This window comes from Lutjanus erythropterus, chromosome 23, assembly GCF_056507025.1.
Source record: "Lutjanus erythropterus isolate fLutEry1 chromosome 23, fLutEry1.hap2, whole genome shotgun sequence".
NCBI lineage: Eukaryota > Metazoa > Chordata > Actinopteri > Lutjaniformes > Lutjanidae > Lutjanus > Lutjanus erythropterus.
The window spans coordinates 6,107,890-6,129,346 of NC_139339.1; the positions used below are offsets into that span (position 1 = coordinate 6,107,890).

At 40.3% G+C, this 21,457-nt stretch overlaps 1 protein-coding gene across 1 annotated transcript in view; it reads left to right on the plus strand.

The window, feature by feature from the left end:
• The window catches only part of LOC146305548 (pyruvate carboxylase, mitochondrial-like), a 399,577-nt gene that overhangs the window by 333,819 nt on the left and 44,301 nt on the right, over positions 1-21,457 (plus strand). Inside the window, exons 20-22 of the mRNA XM_084711698.1 lie at positions 4,350-4,507; positions 5,439-5,525; positions 18,391-18,570. Of these exons, the coding sequence (XP_084567824.1) occupies positions 4,350-4,507; positions 5,439-5,525; positions 18,391-18,570 (425 nt within the window). The remainder of the gene's footprint in view (positions 1-4,349; positions 4,508-5,438; positions 5,526-18,390; positions 18,571-21,457) is intronic.

Sequence of the window (21,457 nt, forward strand, 5' to 3'; positions counted from 1 at the left end):
TTTACCTCCAAACATCAGAATCCACCAACATTTGCAGCTGTTCTCCATATTTATAGGGTACATACGATAAACCTTTTAATCCCAGGAGGCCCGCTAGGTCACAGCAATGGTGTCCTCACTTCACTGCGGCCAAATTTCCTGTTGGTTGAGGAGGGTGCTGCTGCTTCTCGCCAAAGACGACTGAAGTTAGTTGATTCAACTTTACTCTGTTTTCTTAGGAACTTCCAGCTCACACAGATGTGGTGTTTGGCTAATTAGTCTTCTCCTCAGGAAGCTGTAGGCTTGTGGAGTTTTTTTTTTCTGGCAGATGCTGTAGCTCAGTTGGCTTCCCACCAAGAGGTCTGGGTTTCAACCTTCCCCTCCCCACAAAATACATGTTGGTTAAAAAAATCTCACTCACTCACTCAGACCCTTTATCCTAGTAAAAGTACCAGTAGAGCAAATTAAATATACTCTTGCAGTCTGCAGTAACATGTCCTGTGTGACTGATATGTTGTAATATATGTCATAGTGTGTAAGCAGCAGTTATTTAACTGTTGGTGGAGCCAATTCTAACTACTACAAAGGAACACCAGATTCATCTGTGAGGCATCATTTATTGCAAATCTTTGCTTTTGTGAAATAGTTAAGACATTTACCTCTTTCGACAAGCCTTTCACAAACTTCAGGTTGCAACCCCAAATGCATCATGGACACGTTTTTATTGGGTCACCAATTGGCGGAGAAGAATTCGTGACAATGCATATACTCATAACAAGGAAACCAAATTTCTCTTTGGGTCTGAAGCTTAAAAAGTTCAGAAAACCCTGATTTGAGTGAAACCATCTGGGAGGTTTGGAGAGGAGATGTTTCCTAACAACTCGTAGATGTGTGAAATATGACAAGTGGCCTCAACGAGACAGTGCTGATTTGTAAGAGGTTCCACTGGTTTAATCTTTAACGTTTTTCATGTAAAATCGTATTCTGCAGAATAACTAGTAACTACAGCTGTCAGAGGAATGTAAAATGAGATAGATAAAGTAAGTAAATGTCCTTCAGTAGAGTACTTGAGTGTATATATACTACTGTTGAAGGTACCAGAGCTGCTGCCTATTGCTAAGGCACTGAACTCACAATTGAAGCTGTTTGAATAAGCATTTTTTTTACTCTGCGATATGCTTTAAAGTGCTGTCGGTCAGTGGAAGTGAGCACATTCAGGTTTTGTTTTAAAAATACCAGTATACATCTAAATACGAGTAATAAAAGAATAGTTCAGGATGTTACAGAACGCTTTTTTTCCCACGTTCTTGCCAAGATTTAGATGAGAAGATTCAGTATGAGGCTGGAGCGCAGCCAGTTAGATTATCTTAGCATGAAGACATCAAAATGTCTAACTATTTCAATTCTATTTCTTCAAATGATTACTCATCTTCATAATGCCGGTGTGGAGGTGCATTTGCTCAAGATTTAGAAATCTAACAATACACCGAAAGAGTATTTCCAATTCTGTTTTCAATTAAAGTAAATTCCACCATAAAACAGGGTGACAATTCATTTTGCAATGCCTCTTCCTCATTACCATATCAGGCTGAATGAGGACAACGTGATATTATGTTGAAGTATTTCCAGCAAAGCTATAGTAGAGTTAAACAGTTTTTGCTGTCAGTCAGAGAGCTGCAGCTTGTCTGCTAAAAAAGAATCTTTATTTTACACCAATATTTAATAATCCATCACAAAAGAATCGCATAGCAGTGTTTTAACACCCACAGTAGCGTCAGTACAGCAGAGCAGAGTGTGATGTATCCACAGTTTTGTATGGAGCAGAGCTCTTTGTGTTATCAGCTGGGAGAACTCACAGTTACTGCAGCATATTTGGTTGCAACTCATAAATATCTGCTTTGTCCGCTACCTCAAACCACAGGAGTACGTGAAGTGTGGTGTGAGTTGTCGAGCTGATATTACCTGAGCTGACATGTGAAACAACAGAGGCTGCCGTCACGATGAATATGCCATCACTCCCCCTTGTAAAATGAGGCTGTAATTTGACAATGGAAGCATAAATTAAAGCTACAGAAATGGTGTTCTCAAACAGAGAAGGAAATGGACCTAATTACTGGCTGGCTTGGCAGGCAGCTGAATTTGAGGAGCAACCACATGCACATTAATTTCACATTAATTTCACAGTAGCTCCATTTTCTCGCCAAGATCACAGTGGAAGCACACAAACACTTTTTGGAGTACACGCCCGCTTTGAATCATAAAAATCCAAGCTTGTCACTCAGTTGTTGCGGATGTAACGAGCTAAGTTTGTCTCATTAAAATAGCTCGTTTTTGTCATCATTAGCCAAAAGCTCCATGTGCTGCCATTCCTGTCAGAGCATTAAAGGAGATTTTTCTTTTCAAGGTAAATCAGCTTTAGCACACCTAAACTGGCTGCAGCAGAACGTCGTGAACATGAGCAACAGATGTCTTTTTTTTTTTTTTAAAGGATCACAAAATATCACAGGGATTTAATGAGCGGCTCTGATGTGAGTAAGCCAAGATATAAATGCAGAGGGCATGTTCAAGAGCACTTTTAGGCTAATAAAACACTTCGATTTAGAACTCAAGCTGGTTGTGTTATTGTTCCAGCTTGGCCCATAGACTTTACTTTGTGTTGACGTCGCGGATATTTAAATAGTTTTTTCTTGGCGCTGGAAAAGTTTTACGAACATAAAACCTCCTTGGATCAAATTTCATCATATTAATAATAATATTTGACCTTGTTTGCAGTTGGAAGTATCCTGTTAACAGTTTTACAGACGTCTTTTTTTTTAACTCATGGGGAAAAAGCTCTTGAGGGTGCAGGGTCATTTTTCTCTGCAATACAGCAAGTGGCCGCTGGGAAAATTAACCTACCGTACCCAAACTAACAAAAGCAAAGAGTGCTAGCTAATCAGTGTAACAGCAGGACGGGTCATGACTTCACCATCCTGGAAACAAAAATAATCTGGTGTTAACAACTCTGTTCGCCCTCCAAAGAGAAAGCAGCTTATGGGTGAGCTGCTGTTTTCATGCTGTGAGAGGGTGTCTCTCTCTCATCTTCCAGTCACCTCCACATGTCTTGCAAGAAAGCCACCCCTTCCAAGTGACGCAAGGACGGACGGCGTCGACTTAAGCGTGACATAGAGGAGCACTAAATGCAGCATCCAGTTTGCCAGCTAATAAACTACATCTCCAGCTAACTAGCTAACGGTACATCCCTGTGAGAACGCTCGCTGATAACCAAGGCATGGCGCACACTTGAGTCATGTCAGATTGTATTTGCATGACATTAGCCAAGAATTTGGGCGCTTTACTCTCCAGTTCACAGCCTGTTGGAGAGGGATTAGCTAAGGGGTCACAGGTGACAGGGTTTCCCTCAGCAAAATTGTTAGACCAGGTGGCAAGTAACAGGGGCTGGTGGCCAAGTGTCTTTTTTGACAGTGGCCTTTGACGTGTGACTTCAGCTTCTGCTTTAGTCATACATCGCAGTTCCATTTTAGGTACAGCTTAAATATTTTAAAAGTGCAAAATGAAGTTATTTCTCTAAAAAATGTTGCGTTGTTAATCAGAATTGTTACGAAATGACTCAGAAAAATATCAAATATCATAAATATGTTATAAAATACACTGGAGTGGGGCTTGAAGTCCCAATATTTTCTTGACATAATGCAATTTTTAAGAGTTGTCAAACAGTGAGTTCCTGGCAGATTTCTACAGTAGAAATGTCTCTGCTGACATTTCGATTTCTCCTGCTGCCTGGTTTTGAGAACCCTGGTATAGAAAAGCATAAAAAAAAAAAAAAAAAAAACAGCTTAGTATACTGTGGGTGGACACATGTCCATACCAACCTGATGGGTAGGACTTGTTCTGGTGGACAAAGACTCAGAACACTGTCAAAACTGACAGGTTTCACATCATGTTTATATCGTCATACAAATCAACAGCAGGAACTCAACACTGTCACTGTTTGCTAGCTGACTCAATGTTTGAGACGAGAATTCAGGCAGGGTGCCACAAAAGCTTCAACAACAGTTCTACTACAGTCAGTGTCATCAGTTCCTCTTTTTAACTGATAATCAGAGAGACAAGGGCTTATCCTTTAAAGCTGAATTAATTATTTCTATACACACAGCAAATAATAATAATTAACTCATTAATAAGTCATCTTAATTCTAGAGCCTCCGTGCTTTACATTAGTATTCTGAAACACCTTTGCCACATAGTTGTCTTAAGATGAATAGCTCAGTTTCAAATGGCTGCAGATGAGTGTTTACAGGTCTCATTAAAAGAGAATGTGCACCATTTGAACCATTGATTTGATGTCATTTTGCTCTGCTCTGTTGCAGGCATCGCGCTGGAGAAGGTGTTCGACTACAGCGAGTACTGGGAAGTAGCCAGAGGCCTGTACGCTCCGTTCGACTGCACCGCCACCATGAAATCTGGCAACGCTGACGTTTATGAGAACGAGATACCCGGAGGACAGTACACCAACCTTCACTTCCAGGTACGACGGGCCGTTCTGGTCGATTTTTATGTCGTTGTTGGGCCGAGTGATTGATTTTGAAGCTAAATGCGTTACAGTTTAAATGTATTTCACAGCTCTTCGCCACATCCTTTAGGATGCAGTATTAGAGGCGGTCGGTGCGTCTGAAAGGACACAGGATTAGCTCGCTGTTTTTGCATGCAGCACCACCAAAGTGTTTGCGCACTTGTTTTGCTGTAATTGGGCAGTTTAATATGTGGACTGTCGATGTTTCATATTCCGATTCTTCAGACGCTTACAGTCTAAGCTTTTAAAAACATAATTTTGGAGGGAGAACAATAGATTTCTCTGCTCCTACATCTGACAAGGTGTTTCCTTTTTTAGAAATAATTTGTTTTGACGTGTGTGTGTGTGTGTGTGTGTGTGTGTGTGTGTGTGTGTGTGTTCAAAGTTATTGCCGTTGCAGATGAATGTGACTAAAATGGCACTGTTTTAGAAACAGAATAAAAATGTTACTCGAATGGCTTATTTAGCTGTTTGTTAATGCTGGTACGGTACATTAAGTGCAACCACTAGTCTATAGAGTCTACACCGTGTGCAGACACACTTTGTAAAGTGTCACTGACTATTTGAATATGGCTCAGTCTGCAGCACAGTGCACCCACAGGTAAAAATGTGTGTGTGCACGTCCTCTATCCAAGCTGTGACCTGTTTGTATTAGTGTCTTAAACAAATGCACTATGTGCCAAATTATAGTTTTACAATGGGATGAGCCATCTGACCTTTTCTAGACAAGCATCTTCACCATAACTTTAAAAGCAGTGGGAGTCACAACACAAATTATAGCTTTAACTCACAGGTTGACACTAGAATGACTTTTTCCTAAACAGGAGTAAGAAAAAGATGACTTTTCCTCCGCTCATTCCTCCTGTTGCTCTGTTTCATCGTGCAGGCTCACAGTATGGGACTGGGAAATAAGTTCAAGGAGGTGAAGAAGGCCTATGCTGAAGCCAACAAACTACTAGGAGACCTCATTAAGGTAAGACATGAGGATAAAAGATCACAAGCGCCTCTGTTCGTGTTCAGAGCTGTACCCGTGCTGAACGTTTTCTGCTTGCCTAATCTAACATTTGTCAGTTCGTCCAGTCTTTGTAGTACAATGATGTATCTGGCATGTACAGTATTTGATATTCCTCCATTAGCATCTCTCGCGCTCGCTGTTTCTGCCAAGATGCCCCTCTTTCTTTGCTCGGCTGAGCCAAACAATCCCAGATTAAGTTCGGTACATCCTCTGGTCTGTGCTGTCTGGATTCACTTTCAGCCTCACAGCTTCTTCGGCCTCTTTGGGTAGTTTTACTCTGCTCACAGTTTTACAGTTTTGCTTTTAGACCTTTCCACTCTGACCTGGCAAATTAGGATTTTGCCGCCCTGTTACTCACCAGGTAGTTTTAAATCTAAAGGACTGGTGTGTAGGATTAGATAGAGTCATCTAACATAACAAAAACATGATTCCTTTTTTAAAGTTATTATACACTAATCAAAACATGTTATACTCTTATTTCTGCCATACTTGGTCAATAAATCCTCTTAAATCTTACACGCCGGACCTTTAACTTCAACTTTAGTGTCTGCAGGATAATTTTCTCCAGCACCGAAGCAGAGTTTTGTATTTTGCATCGCCCTGCTCTATGTTAATTTGGGCAGAAACTCGAACAGTGAACTAGTTTTGGGTTGATTTCCTGAAGGGCACATTAATCGCAGTCATGGAGAAGGGAGCTCTGTTGCCAATTCTGCAGTCAACAATTTCATTCTCGGCCTAAATTCACCTCCGTCCTGCCTTTTTGTTTTTCATTATCTTTCATTAATTCATTTGTTTCTCCCCTTTCATTATTTACCATCACAGCTTAGTAATAGATTCATCCCTCTTTCACCGCGTTCACACTCGCCCTGTAATTATTTCGCTCTCTAGTTTGCGTTCTTTATCACGCCGCCCTGTCGCTTTTCTTCCTCACCTTTGTCTTTCTCATTCCACTGTGGCTTACACACATTTATTCCCCAGCCATCTTTCTTATTTTGCTGCCTCTCGTCGTAGACATGCACCCATGGATTCCCCATTACTCTACCTCCTCCTCCACCTCCTCTTTTTTTTTTTTTTTTTTTTTTATTCTCCCTATGTCTCTCTCTGTCTCCCAATTTTCCTCCCCGGTTCTCCTCTCCCTTATTTTCTTCCCCCTCTATGTTTTCCTCATCAATTCCTCTGCCCCGACCTCCCTATCCTCTCCCCATACTCCCTATCAATTCAATTAAGACTCGGCGGGCTTCACTGCGCAAGCCAATGTTGGCTTAATGTGCCTGCAGGTCTGCTCTGCCCTCTGTTGTATCCTGTTAGCTTGACAATGGCTGCGTCTCTCACACTGTTGGCTTGTCGATAAGGGAGAGGGAGTGCGCCAGTCAGATATAGATATAAAGTAGACACACCACACACTGCACTGACAGTAAGCAGAGCAAATGCAGCATATACATCGACCACGCTCTCCCACATGCAGCCACAGCACTGCAAAAAGCCTTATCTTTGAAGCTCAGAGCTGAGGGTGAAGGATTGTGCCTGTCAGAGGACTTAATTTCCAGACCACTTTACACCAAATGTATAAAAAATTAGGAGAAATATACAAAGTGTAGGTTGCACTTTATTTTACAGTACACTAAAATGACGTAACGAGCTGTACTTTGTGTGAAATTGCACAAAAAATTGAAATAATGCTCTGTATAGTGCAGCACATTACAGCAGAACTGTACTGTAAACTAAAGCGCATTATTTCCACAGTAGGACCTTTTAGTTTACAGTACAGTTCTGTGGTAATGTGTCTGTAATTACACTCTAATAGAGTCTAAAAAGGCTCCAAAAGTAAGAAATAATACGTCTTAATACGTCTAATAAGGGTCTGCTAATAGGTATTATAATGTCTAATAAAAATAAATAAACATATATGATTTTATACAGAGCAGGATTTGTTACATCTTAGTTGTGTACTGTTTGGTCTGTGCTTGTTTAATGTCTTATAAAGAACCTATCATTTCTAGTTTTTATCTAATTTGATACAAAGAACGGCTTGTCAAGTCTTATTTACTCTAAAATAAAGTGCAGCCGCTGTTTTTATCAAGTACTCTGCCCCTCTCCACCATAAATAAAGAAAAAACAACTCTAATTCTGACTTAAAAAAAAAAACAAACAAAGAACATTTCTACCGTTTAATCATCATCAAAACATTACCATAAAAGTGATTTGCAGTAAAGTGATTGCTTACTTTTCTGAGCTTATTAATTCTCATTACTCGTCCTTTTAGTGGTGTCATGTCCTGAATTGTGGAATCATGATATTATATTACAGGATGTCTCTGAACTGACAGAACTGCTTGATTAAAAATGAAAGAGGAGTCCAGGCTCGTTGGCTCCCACTTAATTCCTAACGACACCGAAAGCCACTCGGGAGACCGTGCGACTTGTCAAAATTTATTTCATGAAACGCTCATGAGCCTAACCGTTTTATCGCTTAATATTAATTCCAGATGTGCGGCTGAGTATAATCATGACATTGCTTGCTGAGTGCCCGGTGCAAATTCGCCAAATTCTGCCAAAATCCATCGACTTGATTCACAGTTATGAAGGACCTCTGTTCAACAAAATGAAGGGGAAGGAAAATATCCTCAGCCTCTCAAATTATCCCCAGCATTTACGCCGATTTTGATTAAACTACTGAGAAAGTTTGAGACCAGAAAATGGCCCTTTGTACGAGAGCTGCACAGAGATGTTATTAGTATCTGTTCAACCAACAAAATTATTTGTCTCTGTATTTGTGTTTGCATAGATGACCAGAAGTGGGTGTAGTTTATACCAGAAGTCATGTTAAATCAGCCACATGTTGTATTTTCTAGCCTTAAATTAATTTGCAATGCAATTATTTTACCTACAAGGATTAAAAATGATTAATATTAGTATAAATATTATTGTAATATATAATATTTCCACATCCTGATGCTGTACTTATCATCTATCTCCCTCAGAAACTGAAAAAAAATGTTTTATATATCAAAATATTCTGTTTTGCATTGGAAATAGAAACTACAGTAAGGAGATATTCATATATAAAAAATATCCTTCAGTGGAAGAGAATAATCTTGGTGCATTAAATCAGTGATAAATTAAGGTACAGTATATGCAACCTCTTTAAAAATCTGCTAGAGTAATCATCAAGCTAACTTTTTCCAAATAAAAATGAGCCACTTTGGATGAAGAAATATCTCTTTCCATCACATTATTTGTGCTTTTTTTTTTCGGGTGGATCCCGACTCTGTCGCTCTTGTCTATCATGCAACCATGATGACAGCATGAGACAGACAGAGATGGTGAACAGATGTTTTTAGCCAAAAATGTAAAATTACATTGAAAGAACTAGTTAACAAGGTTATGGACTGTTACTGATCTGAGCTTAAGTCACGCACAGTTCAGGAGGGATTTAGATCAGAAGGATATAAGTATTTTAATGTGTCTTCTAGTGTTTTGTGTTTAAGTGGACTATGTATTTAAAGCGTATATAGAGTGACTTCATTTTGCAGAAGAAGCTTCAGGCCAAGATGACTGTAGTTTTACCAAGCGTCCTCATTTTGTCAGCTTTTTTAAAATTTAAATTGAAGCTACTTTTCAGAGCGACTGCAGATCAGATCAGCCACTGGCCAGCTTAATCCAGTTTGGTTTTCTAAGTTTTATATAATTAAATAACGTCTAACTTATTTGCATCCTAAATATTTTACTGCGTTATTAGACTCATACAGAATTTTTTTCCCCCCCGTCAGTGATCTGTGTTTAAAATGGACGAATGTGGTAAAACACAGTGCTGTTCACTGACAAGAAAAAATTGAAGAAAAAACAAAACACTGAAAAGTCAGTCTGTCCGTCTGGTGAAGGAACCTTGAAAACAGACAAAACAACAACTGATGCGGCTGAGTGCTGAGATACTGCAGCACAGACTGGAATAGGAATTTTATCGACTTCATACCGATGTCCTGTATCACGTCTCGACTGATGGGCACCTGACAAAACCCTGAACACAGACCCTTTGCCAGAAGATAACAGTAATGGCTCTGAAGCTACTTATTATTATTTTTGCTTGAGGGTATATTTGCTGAAGCAAAAGAAAAATCAGACAAAACACACATGAACAGATGCCTACAGGCGCTGTTTCAATAATGTAATCTTTGACGATTCTGAGCACACAGCAAGCCTATCTGTGGTCTGTGTGTGTGTGTAGGTGTGTGTATGTATTTCATTATCAAATGGACAACATGAGAGTTTTACAAATGGATCTGTTTAACGAGGGGAACAGGATATATATCTACTGTATCCACTGCTGCCAGTAATGATGCTTTTCATTATCAGGAGGAGTATTTCCCTCATAATCTTTAGGTTTATAAAAAAAATGTCAGCAAATACTGAAAAAATGTCCATCACAAGTTCCTGGAGCCTGTGATCATATCTTTAAAGGAACAGTTCAGCATTTTGAGAAATGTGCTTCTCTGCTTTCCTGCTGAGAGTCAGATGAGAAGATTGATGCCGCTCTCTTATATGTCTGAAGTCTTGTCGTTGCCATGATGTTGCCAGGCAACCGGCAGACTCCAAGAGCATACCTGCCAACCGTCATATTTTCTTCCTGGGATTCTCTCAGTCCGCTCTCCTGTTCCCGTCCTGTTCAAATAATTTCCCATAAACGGCATTTCTGTCTGGTAAGGCAAGTGTCCATCTGTAGACCATCAGCTGTAACACTGAATGATGAGAAATCATCAACGAGAAGATGGAGGAGGCTAAAAGTTTGCACAAGTACAGAATGCAACATCTTTTAAACATCTTCAAAATCTGGTTTTCTTTTAAACTTAGATGAGCCCAGCACACAGCGTGAGTACAGGACAGCACAGAGCAAAAAGAACCAAGATTTAGTGTATTTTCCAAAATGCTGCAGTGCTCCTTTAAATGGTTTGCCTGACCAACAGTCCAAAATCCAAAGATATTCAGTACGCCTTCACAGAAATATGTTTGTGAAGCTGAAAACTGTGATTTTCTTTGCTCATAAGAAATCCAAATTGCTCCATGTAATTTTCTGTTGATTGACTAATTGGTTTCAGCTCCATTTGTTTCATTGTGATAAAAGAGTCTAACTTTAGGAGGCAGTTTATCATAAAAAGTGCTCAAACTGTCATCGACTCGCATGCAGCTGGACCTGAAGAAGTTTTCCGACTCGCCACTACCTCCCGTCCTCCCTTTTCTTCTCGCTCAGCCACATCTGTCGCAGCATCGGCTCGTCGATATGTGTATTTGTGTATGTGTGTGTTCTGTCGTTCTCCTTTGCCCAACTTACTTTGTCACTTTCCTTTTACGATTACAGGCACGTATTCGCTCACCTCCACACTCTTAAAACACACACTCGCAGTGTCTCTTGCTCGGAGGTGGAGTACCTCCTTGTATTGCCTGTGGGGCTGCAGATGTCTATTGCTCTTGTCTGTTTGCCTCCATCTCTCCACCCCTCGGTTCATTTGTCCATCCCTTTCTTTCGTTTCTTCTTTCTCACTCCTCCTGTCACTCTCTCCATCATCCTGTCTGCTCCCCCTCTCCGCTTTCCTCTCATCTCCTCCTCCATCGCCCCCCTCCCGCCTTCCCTCTTTTCGATTACACTTCCTTTATGTATCCCTAATCTTTCTATCGCTTCTCCACTCCTCCTCCCCCTCTCTGAGTCTCTCGTTATCGCTCCTCTCGCCTGTCTCCTCCTCTCCTGACAGGTACCATTCTTCACTCTGCTCCTGCCTCTGCCGGCTAGCATTATAGAGTGTGTGAGTGTGTGTGTGTGCGCGCTGTATTTGCCTCACACACACTCTCACAGATGCACATACACTGTTCTGGACGATATAATCCTTTGCCCATTAGGGGAGTTCAGGTTTGGATAGAGTTGCATTTCAAGCAAAGTAAACAAACACATGACACACACAGGCATACAAGCGCACACAAAATCACTGCCATGCTTACACACACACACACACACACACTCCACAGTACTAGACTTCTGCTGCCAGAGTTGTGCGGGACTACTTAGTGAGAGCTGTACATTAAACCAAAGTGAGAAAGATGGACAGACAGCTGAAGAAGAGCAGTGTGAGAGGAACATGGAGGCAGTATGAGTAGAAGGAGCCGGTCAAAGTGCAGAACTGGAGGTGGACGAGGGCAGAACGGGTCTCATGTGTCAGGTTTGATGATATGAGCCTGCGTGAAGAACTACATGGAGGTTACAGATGAGTTTAAGTGATTGCGAGAGAGACACAGGAAGATCCGAGAGCTGAGTTGCGCTGCAGGCCGAGGGAATAGGTAACACTGGTGAATAAAGAACAGTATTAGATGTTTTTCTCCAGTTATTCATATGTGAATTATGTCAAAGTAAGATTCGAGAGAGCAAAATGAGAAATTTTGATAATTTGCTCAGTATATGAAAGAGTACCTAAACCTTCAAACCAATTTTATCAGCTGAAATCTAATGCATATGAGTATTTAGTAGTGTTGATTGGTTCAGGTACAAATCTTGACATTTTAGTGCAAAGTATTTGAATTTTACATATTGTGTTAAAAATTTGCACAGCGACTGCCCTCTACTGGTTGATACGTGGCTACTGCTGTTGAATTTTGCTATTGGCTCATCTGGTGGCAGGTGATGTGCCCCCGGCCTGCCCAAGCGTAAAAAAAAAAGAAATAAAAACATTCTATTAGCTGCTCTATTACAGGCTAATTCCTTTTTCAAAATGCAGTGGGTGGAGTTACGCTTTAAAAACTTATAGGAGCGTGATTCTTCAGAGATTATATGTGCATTCATTTGGGAAATAGGTAATGACGCAGGGTATCTTACTGTTACATATATATTCAAAAGTGGCGTTGGGTTTTCCACAAGACTGTAATCTATCTGTCTGGTATATATGATTAGAAATGATTTCACACTGTAGCTGTAGAGCTCCTGTTGTAGTTAAAGACTAGCAGGATGTTGCCAAAGAGCAGTTCAACTCATGAATGGCGATGTCCGTTGCTCCACGCTGACATATCACAAGAACGACTTGATGGATTGCCACGAACTACAGATACCCACAGTCCCCAGCAGATGATCTTATCTTTGGCCACCAGGAGGTCAAACCTTTCACTCATCCAGTCTAATATCTCTACATCTACCTGATGGATTGGAACAAACTTTGAAACAGAAATAAATGCTCCCAGAGGGCAAATCCTGACTGACTCTGGGGACCCCCTAACTTTTCCTCTACAGCCATCATCGCTTAAAAAATTTCAAGTCATCCAATACTTTTTTTTATGCATAGACTAGAATTATATATTATAATATTCTGAAAACACCCTCTGGCCAAGTATTACATTCACTTAATCATGACTGCTAAAAATCCAGAACAAACTTTGGACCTCAACTTCTATCAGTTTCCTTAATCTCTGATGACATATCATGATCATGTTATGGCGTATTACAGTAAATACATTACAGATTTTCCCTTTAAGACTTTTTGTGCTGCTCCAAAAATTACACACATTGCTGCTGCTGAGAAAAAAAGCAACTACGTTGAACATTTGAAATGCTAAACTTCGCCTTCAAAATGTAATCATATTTTAAAGTGTGATCTACACGTTAAAGACAGACGTGTCAACTACTGACATAATGACACTATCTTATCAGACCGCGAGGGATCAGCAGTGAGGAGTTGTGAGCCAGAGCTTCACAGGTATGGGTTAGATCAGATTTTTCTTCACGACCAGGATGTGATTTACCTCACTCCTCGTCCAAAAATATAGAAAAGCTCACACATCATATATATCTCACACACTGTTGGAAATAAGATTTCCTTTTCCTGTGTGTGAGGTGCCAGGAGACTTGGAGGTGGGTGATTCATCAACGGAGATTGATAATGAGAGTAACACTCTTGATGTTACTGTGGATCAAGGGGAAAAAAAAAGAAATATTTGGCAGAGGGATGAAGGAGAAGAGGGATAGGCAGAGGAGGGAGGTGATTCACGAGGAAAGAGTAAAAACTCTTGGCTTTTGGTGTGAAGACAGAAGACGGTAGTTAAGCGGGTTATAGAGGGATGGAGTAAGAAGAATGGTTCTTGAGGACAGGAAATAAAGAGTGGAGTAACAATTTTTAACTTTGCAATAAAAAAAATGAGAAAAATGGTCTCTGGAGACCAAAAGACGGAGGAAACAATGGAGAGAGGAGAAGGAAAAGAGACAGGCTTAAGGTAGATGAGGAATGCACAGTCATGCTGCTTTCTTGTGCTTTGGATAGATTTCTGGTAACTTGGCAGTGAGCTTTTGTTCCACAGCTATACCAAGTTAATGGCCTCTCCAGGGATTTCAACAGCTCTTTGAAATCTCTTAAGCTTTTCTGTAAACAATCACATTCTTAAAGCAATGTATCATTATCGCCTCTATTCACAAACCTAATCAAACTGAGCTTTAGGTGGAAGTGCCGAAGAAAAGTGCACGCTTGTTTCAATCAGCAGGAAGCATTCCTTTCTTGTGTCTTGCTGGGAAGGCGTTGATTTTCTTGCAAGGCTCCTTTTGAAAATTTGCCAAGTGGTCGGGGACTTCAACAAGCATCCAAGGCTGTTTTTCTTAAAAGATGTGGCTTATCGCTGGGAGATTAATTGCAGTGACACGTTTTTCAAATAACTAGTGGCGTAACAACCACAAAACGAGGATGTGAGTTACATTATTGTTAAAATACAATTCTGCTGATATGACAGGCTGATAAGAGGTTTGAAATGCAAAGTTGCTATCTGCAATGATTGCTCAGTGTCAGTCGTGCAAGGAGGAGCCAAATCGCATCCCTGCAACGCTCTAAATGTAATGGCCCATCTCAAGAGCCGTGCCATCAGCACATTTAAAGACGGCGCTAATGGCAAGTGGTCAGTGTTGTTCATCTTGGGAGGCTGTGCCTGTACTAGCTCCTGTTTGTATCCTGACACACGGTCTGTACACGAGCATGTTTTTGCTGAATTAATTTCAGAGTGTCATATAAATATATTGACATGATATTAAAGGCATGATTACGTAGCTTGTGCTCGGCTCTTTCACTTGTAGCTGCAGTGTTAACAGAGACAGGTGACAGGCTTGCTTCTGTGAGGACAAAGAAAAAGCATCCACTGCAGCCTCAGTTTAATATTTTGTAACCTCAGCTGAAATTCAAATAATAAATGCCAAGTGGCAGGTTATATGTCTGTAGTGTCCACAGCTGCCCGAATATGCATGCGTTTGGGAGCACATTCATCAGGCATGGATTGTGTGTCTTCATGCACGCTCTATTTTTGGCTCATGTATGTGCGGCAGCGCCACGTGCAGAAGGCCTGGGTGAAGGTGGATATAGATCAGCAGGTTCTGTGACTAATAGGTAAGAGTTTTACCTCAGGAAAGGAGATGGTGATGGTTTAGAGCATCGTGACATGAACACACATCACCATAAATCTGCAAAGACGCAAAGACAAGTGAAGTATGATTTCCCACCAGGTAGTTGTAGAGGTCTGTAGCAGCCTGGTGTCATTTTCAAGGGATTTAATAAAGATAAACACAGTTAGCAGTCATGTATGCATCATGACACTGTGACCTGGACACTACTCGGAGGCAGAATGAGTAGAAAATATCAGCAAAAATAAAGAAAACCGAACATAATCACATCTTCAGACTCCCCTTGTATTGTAACGTCACTGCATAAATAATCCATCTTGCCAGCAAACACGTCAAAATGAAATCACCATTTCTGCTTTTGATCATCTGCACACCAGAATATTTTGGAGCTGTTTCATGCAAAATCGACTTCTTTCTTTCTTTCTTTCATTTTTTTTTAATCGTCATCTGTAGAGTACAAAAGAAAATGTGATCTCTCTCCTCTTTTGTGCTCTACCAAATCACACAGCTCACACAATCTGTTTTCCTCCGTAATGCTTAAAAATCTGCCAACTTTAATAGCCAGAGGAAGAATACGAGTTACAGTCTTAACTGTGCACCTTAAGATCCTTGGCTGCTTAATGAATGACAGATGTAACACGTTTTTAAGGCCCAAATTTATTTTGATAGGAATATTTTAGCTGAATGCTGGCTTTTTCAAGATGGCATTTTTCTTTAAACCTGAATAAAATCTGACTTTTAACAGAGTTAACATCACAACGCAAATGCTGCAAATCAGTACTGTTACTGAGCAGATAATAATACACTACGTATATATAGAAAATGCTTTAGTACACTGTTTATCTTTAAGTATAGCTGTCTGTCAATTAACACTGATGTGTTGGCACTGCTGGCATTTCTTGTCTGCAGGTTAGACTAGATATTGTTAGTCCTGTTATCTCTAGAGATAAAGGCACTTACACAAACACACACACACTCAAGTTGTTCAAAGACTTAAGTGATCTCAGGAGCTCAGCTAGCCTCATAAGCACTCAGATCCCAGGAGGGTTTGTGGTAGTCCCACAGCAGCGTTTGTCCATGAACACATATGTGTGCGCTTCATGTGTAACTCCAGATAATTTGGCATCACATCTCTTAGTAGTAATGGGTGTCAAGTTCTTTGTTGGGGAATTCTTTGGGGAACGTCAGTTTGATCTATACTTGTTCACCATTTCGTTTCTTCTCTCTCTCTCTGCCATCTGATATCAGCAGAGTGCACTAATTGCCACAGAAATAGGCATCGTGTGGAGTGTGGAGTGTCCACTCTTTGTTTCCCTCGTCCTTCAGCTGTCCCTGCTTAAGTTTATTCCTCCTTCAAACTGTGGATCGGGCTCAAAGACAAGACACTGGGGCCATATTACAGAAACTTCCTTTTTTTTAACATAGGACCTCATTTACAATGTTGCAGAGAAAAACAATCAAAAATAAAAGCACTTAGACACAGAAAAAGCCAAAGAGAAACGTACATAAATGTGGCAACAAGAAGTAAAAAGCAACAAAACCACAATTAAAAATGTAAAAAAAATAAGAAATAAATAAATAAAAGCATCAATAATGAATAAAAACAGTTAAAATGTAGAACACATTTATCAGGTAAAACAGGAACACCTAGAAGTAAAATGTGATAGTTAAAGATTTGAATTGCCCTGTGGATAAAACTGAGTAAAGCTTTAAATTGCTCTGCATGTTGCTCCAGGTTGCAGGTGGACAATATGAAAAACTGAAAAAAACAGCCGGCACCTGCAGCGTAATCCAATCACTGGACCAGAGTTTGATAAGAGCCCACATTAAAAGAAAGCATTCAACTGATGTAAGAAGGTAAAAGACCGATAAGAGCTTTATAAATAAATAAAATAAAATAAATAAAACCCGGTGTCTTTCACATCTTACACAGAGAGTGTAAGAGAACTTGGAAACTGGTGCACAAAAATTCACCAGAAAACAGTCTCAGAATTTTACGGTGGAGGATCCCCAGACCTTCTGCTTGATTTATGTCCCCCAGCAGGCATGGGGCTGTTGGCAAGGTGTCCCTTATTTTTCCTGTTAGCTAACACAGGACAGTTTGACAGTTGTTCTAAAGTTTTAGTTTAAGATTTGGGGAAAGTCAGGATGTTTGTTTAAGACACTTTTTCTATCTTCAGGCAGGAAGAAACATTGATTTAGGAATCTGTAATGGCTTTTTCCTAAATGAGGTCCTAACCATAATTACCATGGTTATGAAACAATTAGGATCTGCAAGTTAGGAAGTTTCTGTAATATGGCCTTTGGCCCTCTGCTGGTGCCTCTAAAATGTGAAGCTAGTCTTATATTTCTGTTGTCTGTTCTCTGTATGCACCTTTTTGACCTTCTGCCTCATTTTACAGTGAAACTGTCAGAACTGAATAGAGACAGGAATGTCTGTGCGAGACATTCTGGATTTTTATTGTTGTTGGTTCTCATGAATTGACCCCGATCTTTGCTTTAATGGTCCAAATACCACATGGAAGTGAGCAGGAAGCCTTAAATCTGCGTCTCCATTCATTACGACAGTGGAGTAATGCGTGCAATTGATATTTGCAACAGTGTCCTGTTGGCAGTCAAAAAAGACTCCACTTATCACCATTATGCTAATAGAGACCGCTATTACCATAATGATATGCCATTATAAATAATGAAAGAATGAATACATGTGATTTTAATGAATGTTTTCCTCGTTCTGTCTTCTTCTCTCTTCATTTTCAGGTTCACTGTGTTTTCACTGAGAGGACCTATGTAGTTGAGTCCATGGCTGCCAAATCAAATGATTAAAGAGACTGTATAGATGTAAACATCTTTTCATTTCTCATCGGGCTCTGCGGGCCCTCTCTCCTCTCCGGGTCACTCAGCACTTAATCTTCATAGACAGCATCTTCATTAAAACAAAAGACCGTCACCACTTTTTTGCTGAAATCATTGTGGACATGCATTCCTGCCTGACAGGAAACCACACAGCAGGACCTTACTGAGAAAAATGGTGCAGCTTGACAAATAGCTGCTGCAACTTCTACCTCTTGGACTAAAACTAAAAGCAAGATAAAACTACATAAAAGTGTAATATTATCCTGAGTAGACTCTCTGTGTGAGTTTTTCTGATGTTTGTCAGATTAAAAGGCCAGTGGTCACGCTCTAGAGAGAAGTAATAGCACCTCTCCTCGTCCTAAGCAAACTGAGATATCATCTGTGTGCAGAAACTGTGCTCTAATATCTTGTGCTCAGTCTGTGGTGAAATAGAAATACCTTACTGACGGCAAAACTGAGCGCATATTAACTCGACTCCTTTCTTTCCCCCAACAAAAGAATGGATTTTTGGTACATAAGTTTGATGCTCACACTTCACACTCTGTCTTTTCCTACCTCTCAGGTGACTCCGTCCTCGAAGATTGTGGGTGACCTGGCGCAGTTCATGGTGCAGAACAACCTGACCAGGGCGGAGGTGGAGGAGCGGGCGGATGAGTTGTCCTTCCCTCTGTCTGTGGTCGAGTTCCTGCAGGGATACATCGGAATACCGCACGGAGGATTCCCCGAGCCTTTCAGATCTAAGGTTTGTCCCACGTGCGCGCATCCAAATCCCTTTCCAGTTGGGACCACCCACAGAAGTCAGGTTGTTGTCTGGGACCCCCTTCCTCTTGTGCATACACCTATCACAAAGGATTGTGGGTCAGAATACTAAGAAAAGCATGCTGGCTTTCCATACCACATAATGTGACCAGACAACCTGGTATTTTTGGCAACATATGCATTGGGATGTGCATAAAAATGCTCATAAAAACCTTTTTCTTCTTCACCTTTTCCTTACACATGCAGGAGAGTTCATTTAAAGGCACGTGTATGTAAAAGTGCACACACACACAAACTGTCACATGCTTGGTTACAGCTGACAGCTGCAAACGGTGAAGAAAACTGTGACATTGCTCTGTCCTCTCATCTCCTCTCCGTTTCTTTACCTCTGTCTGCTTTTCGTGTCTCCGTGCAAACAGCGAGGGGGACCCTCTCATCTGCATCAGGGGGCAAACTGCCCAAAGTGTCCATGGGAGAGTCGCATACATGAATAAAGGCAAATTTGTCACGTTCTCACAAAAACCAGCTGACATAACGGCACACTGGACATTTCTCCGAAAAAAAGTCAGACACTATTTCCCCCCCCCCACTAACATCCACAGATGTTGAGCGTGTCACTGTGTTTCATCAGTGAGCGTGTTTTTGCGCCTAAATGTGAAATATGTGGTGTCAGACCGTGTCTGCACTTATGTCACCATGTGTGACTGCGAGTTTAACAGTTTTTGCTCATTCATGCAGCTACACAGCATTTGTAAACATTTTACAGAGCCTGAGATATAATATAATAATAATATAATGGTCACTTTTATATTCCCTGTCAAGTTCCTCTTTTTTGTAGCAGCGTAAGACAATATTAATAAGTAGTATTACAGTATTATATTTTTTACTCAAAAATGCTGAATTGTGATTTTTAATTAATAGATTACATGCAAAGAATGCCAAAATGTATCTGATATCTTGTCACTGGTATGATTAGTGTCATGTGTTGATCAGAGCTGTGATTTAAGGTTTGAATGGGCTGCAGAAGATTTTCAGATTTCAGACTGAGCTGCTGAATTCCTAACTTTGGGAACGGCCGACTTAGTTTATGAGCTAATCCGACTCTCCAGCGTCTTTCCCCCCCTCTCTGTTCTCTCTCCCGTCGTCCCGTCTGCCTTATCATCCAGCTCTCCTGTCTCCTGAACACTGGCACACAGTCAGAAGATTATATGATCAAATAGTTGTCATTTAGCTTCCCAGACAGTCCCGCCCTTGACAATCACAGTCATTTTTCAGTTTTGACATGCATTATGCAACCCTGTGTCAGCTACCTCTTTATTAGTGTCTCTGTCTGTCTCCCCAAAAAAAAAAAAAAAGAATCTGGCACGGGAGTCTTTCCTTTAAATAAACAAGATGGTGGACAGCTTCTGTATTTGTTCAGATCTCTTCAGGTTTCCTTTTTTCTTTCTTTCTTTCTTTTATTTTCAGTCCACATCAGTACTTAAAGCTGAGAGACGCTACCAGCATACATACATGCAGAAGTTCAAATTTTTAGTGATTAAACTTTTTCCTCTACCATCTTTTGTGTATTGTAGAGGGAAATATTTGCATTTCAACTCTTTGGTGTTGTAAAAAAAAAAAAGTATTTTCCATGAGGCCCAGCCAGCTTGCACTATTCATTAAGCATATAAAAAATGGGCTGGAGCTGGAGCCTGTATTACAGTGTTCTAAGCAAATCCTTAACACATATGTAGAGCCGCTGCCAACTTCTCATCTCAGCCAGAAAATTCAGAGTCTTCCTCTAAATCTCCCCTCTGCGTACAAGAGAGACAATCCACCCTTGATATATAATGCACAAACACCGAGAGGCTTTTTCTCTCACAGCTTACAGAGGAACTCATTCTCTCCACCCTCCTGATTCAGTTAAATTCAGAGTTCAGCTTCTGTACAAATCAGTTTTGCTCTCCTTTCACATTTGTGCTCATTGTGTGCGCCTGTGTTTACATTCAGGCTGTAAGTCTGCGATAGATTTGATAAATGTTACTGTCACTCACTGAATATCTCGGAGTATTTTACAGTATAAATCAAAATAATTGGTGTCAAACTTATGCACGTAGGAGACAGTAAAGCATTATTTATTAAATTATTCTCCTAAAACAGAGCAACATCCTTTGCCTGTATGTTGATGCCATTATTTACTGCTGCTTCACTGGAGCAGTTGGTTTTAGTCTTGGTTTATGTTCTACACATTAAGATTCAAGGTTCTTTATTTGTCACATGCACAGATGTACCATGTAAAACATGCAGTGAAATGAAAGGATTAGCTTATTAACGGTGTTGGGTTGCCTGCTTAGAAAGCGTGGCTTTGCGAGCTACCAATTACTTCACTGGAGGAAGCTGACCTGCCCTCAGGAGAAATCTAGTTTAGTTTACTAAAGCTACATGGAAGAAGAGTTCAATTTACTTTCAATCAGATTGATTAAGTACATGTGATGCCAGATTATAACAAGCTATAATACAAAAAAGAAGCAACATGCCAGCAAAAAATGCCACTAAGATGAGTTTAGGGATGAACTGATTACCAGTTTCACGATGATGTTGATGATTAGTGTCACTCTTTTAAATCTGAATCATTATATAAACTGCAGCAGCAACACGGGTGTTTGTGTACTTTTAATTTTCAGTATATTTTAATAGACCTGCAGCAATTAGTGGAGTATCTGTTAACTCTGAAGTTAATGGCCAACTGTTTTGTTAATCGATTAATTAGTCATTTTGTAGGGAAAATGTCCAAATTCTCTGATTTCAGCTTCTCAAATTTGAATATTTTCCAGTTTTCTTTAGTCCTCTGTGACTGTAAATGACAAATATCTTCAGGTTGTGGAAAAAAA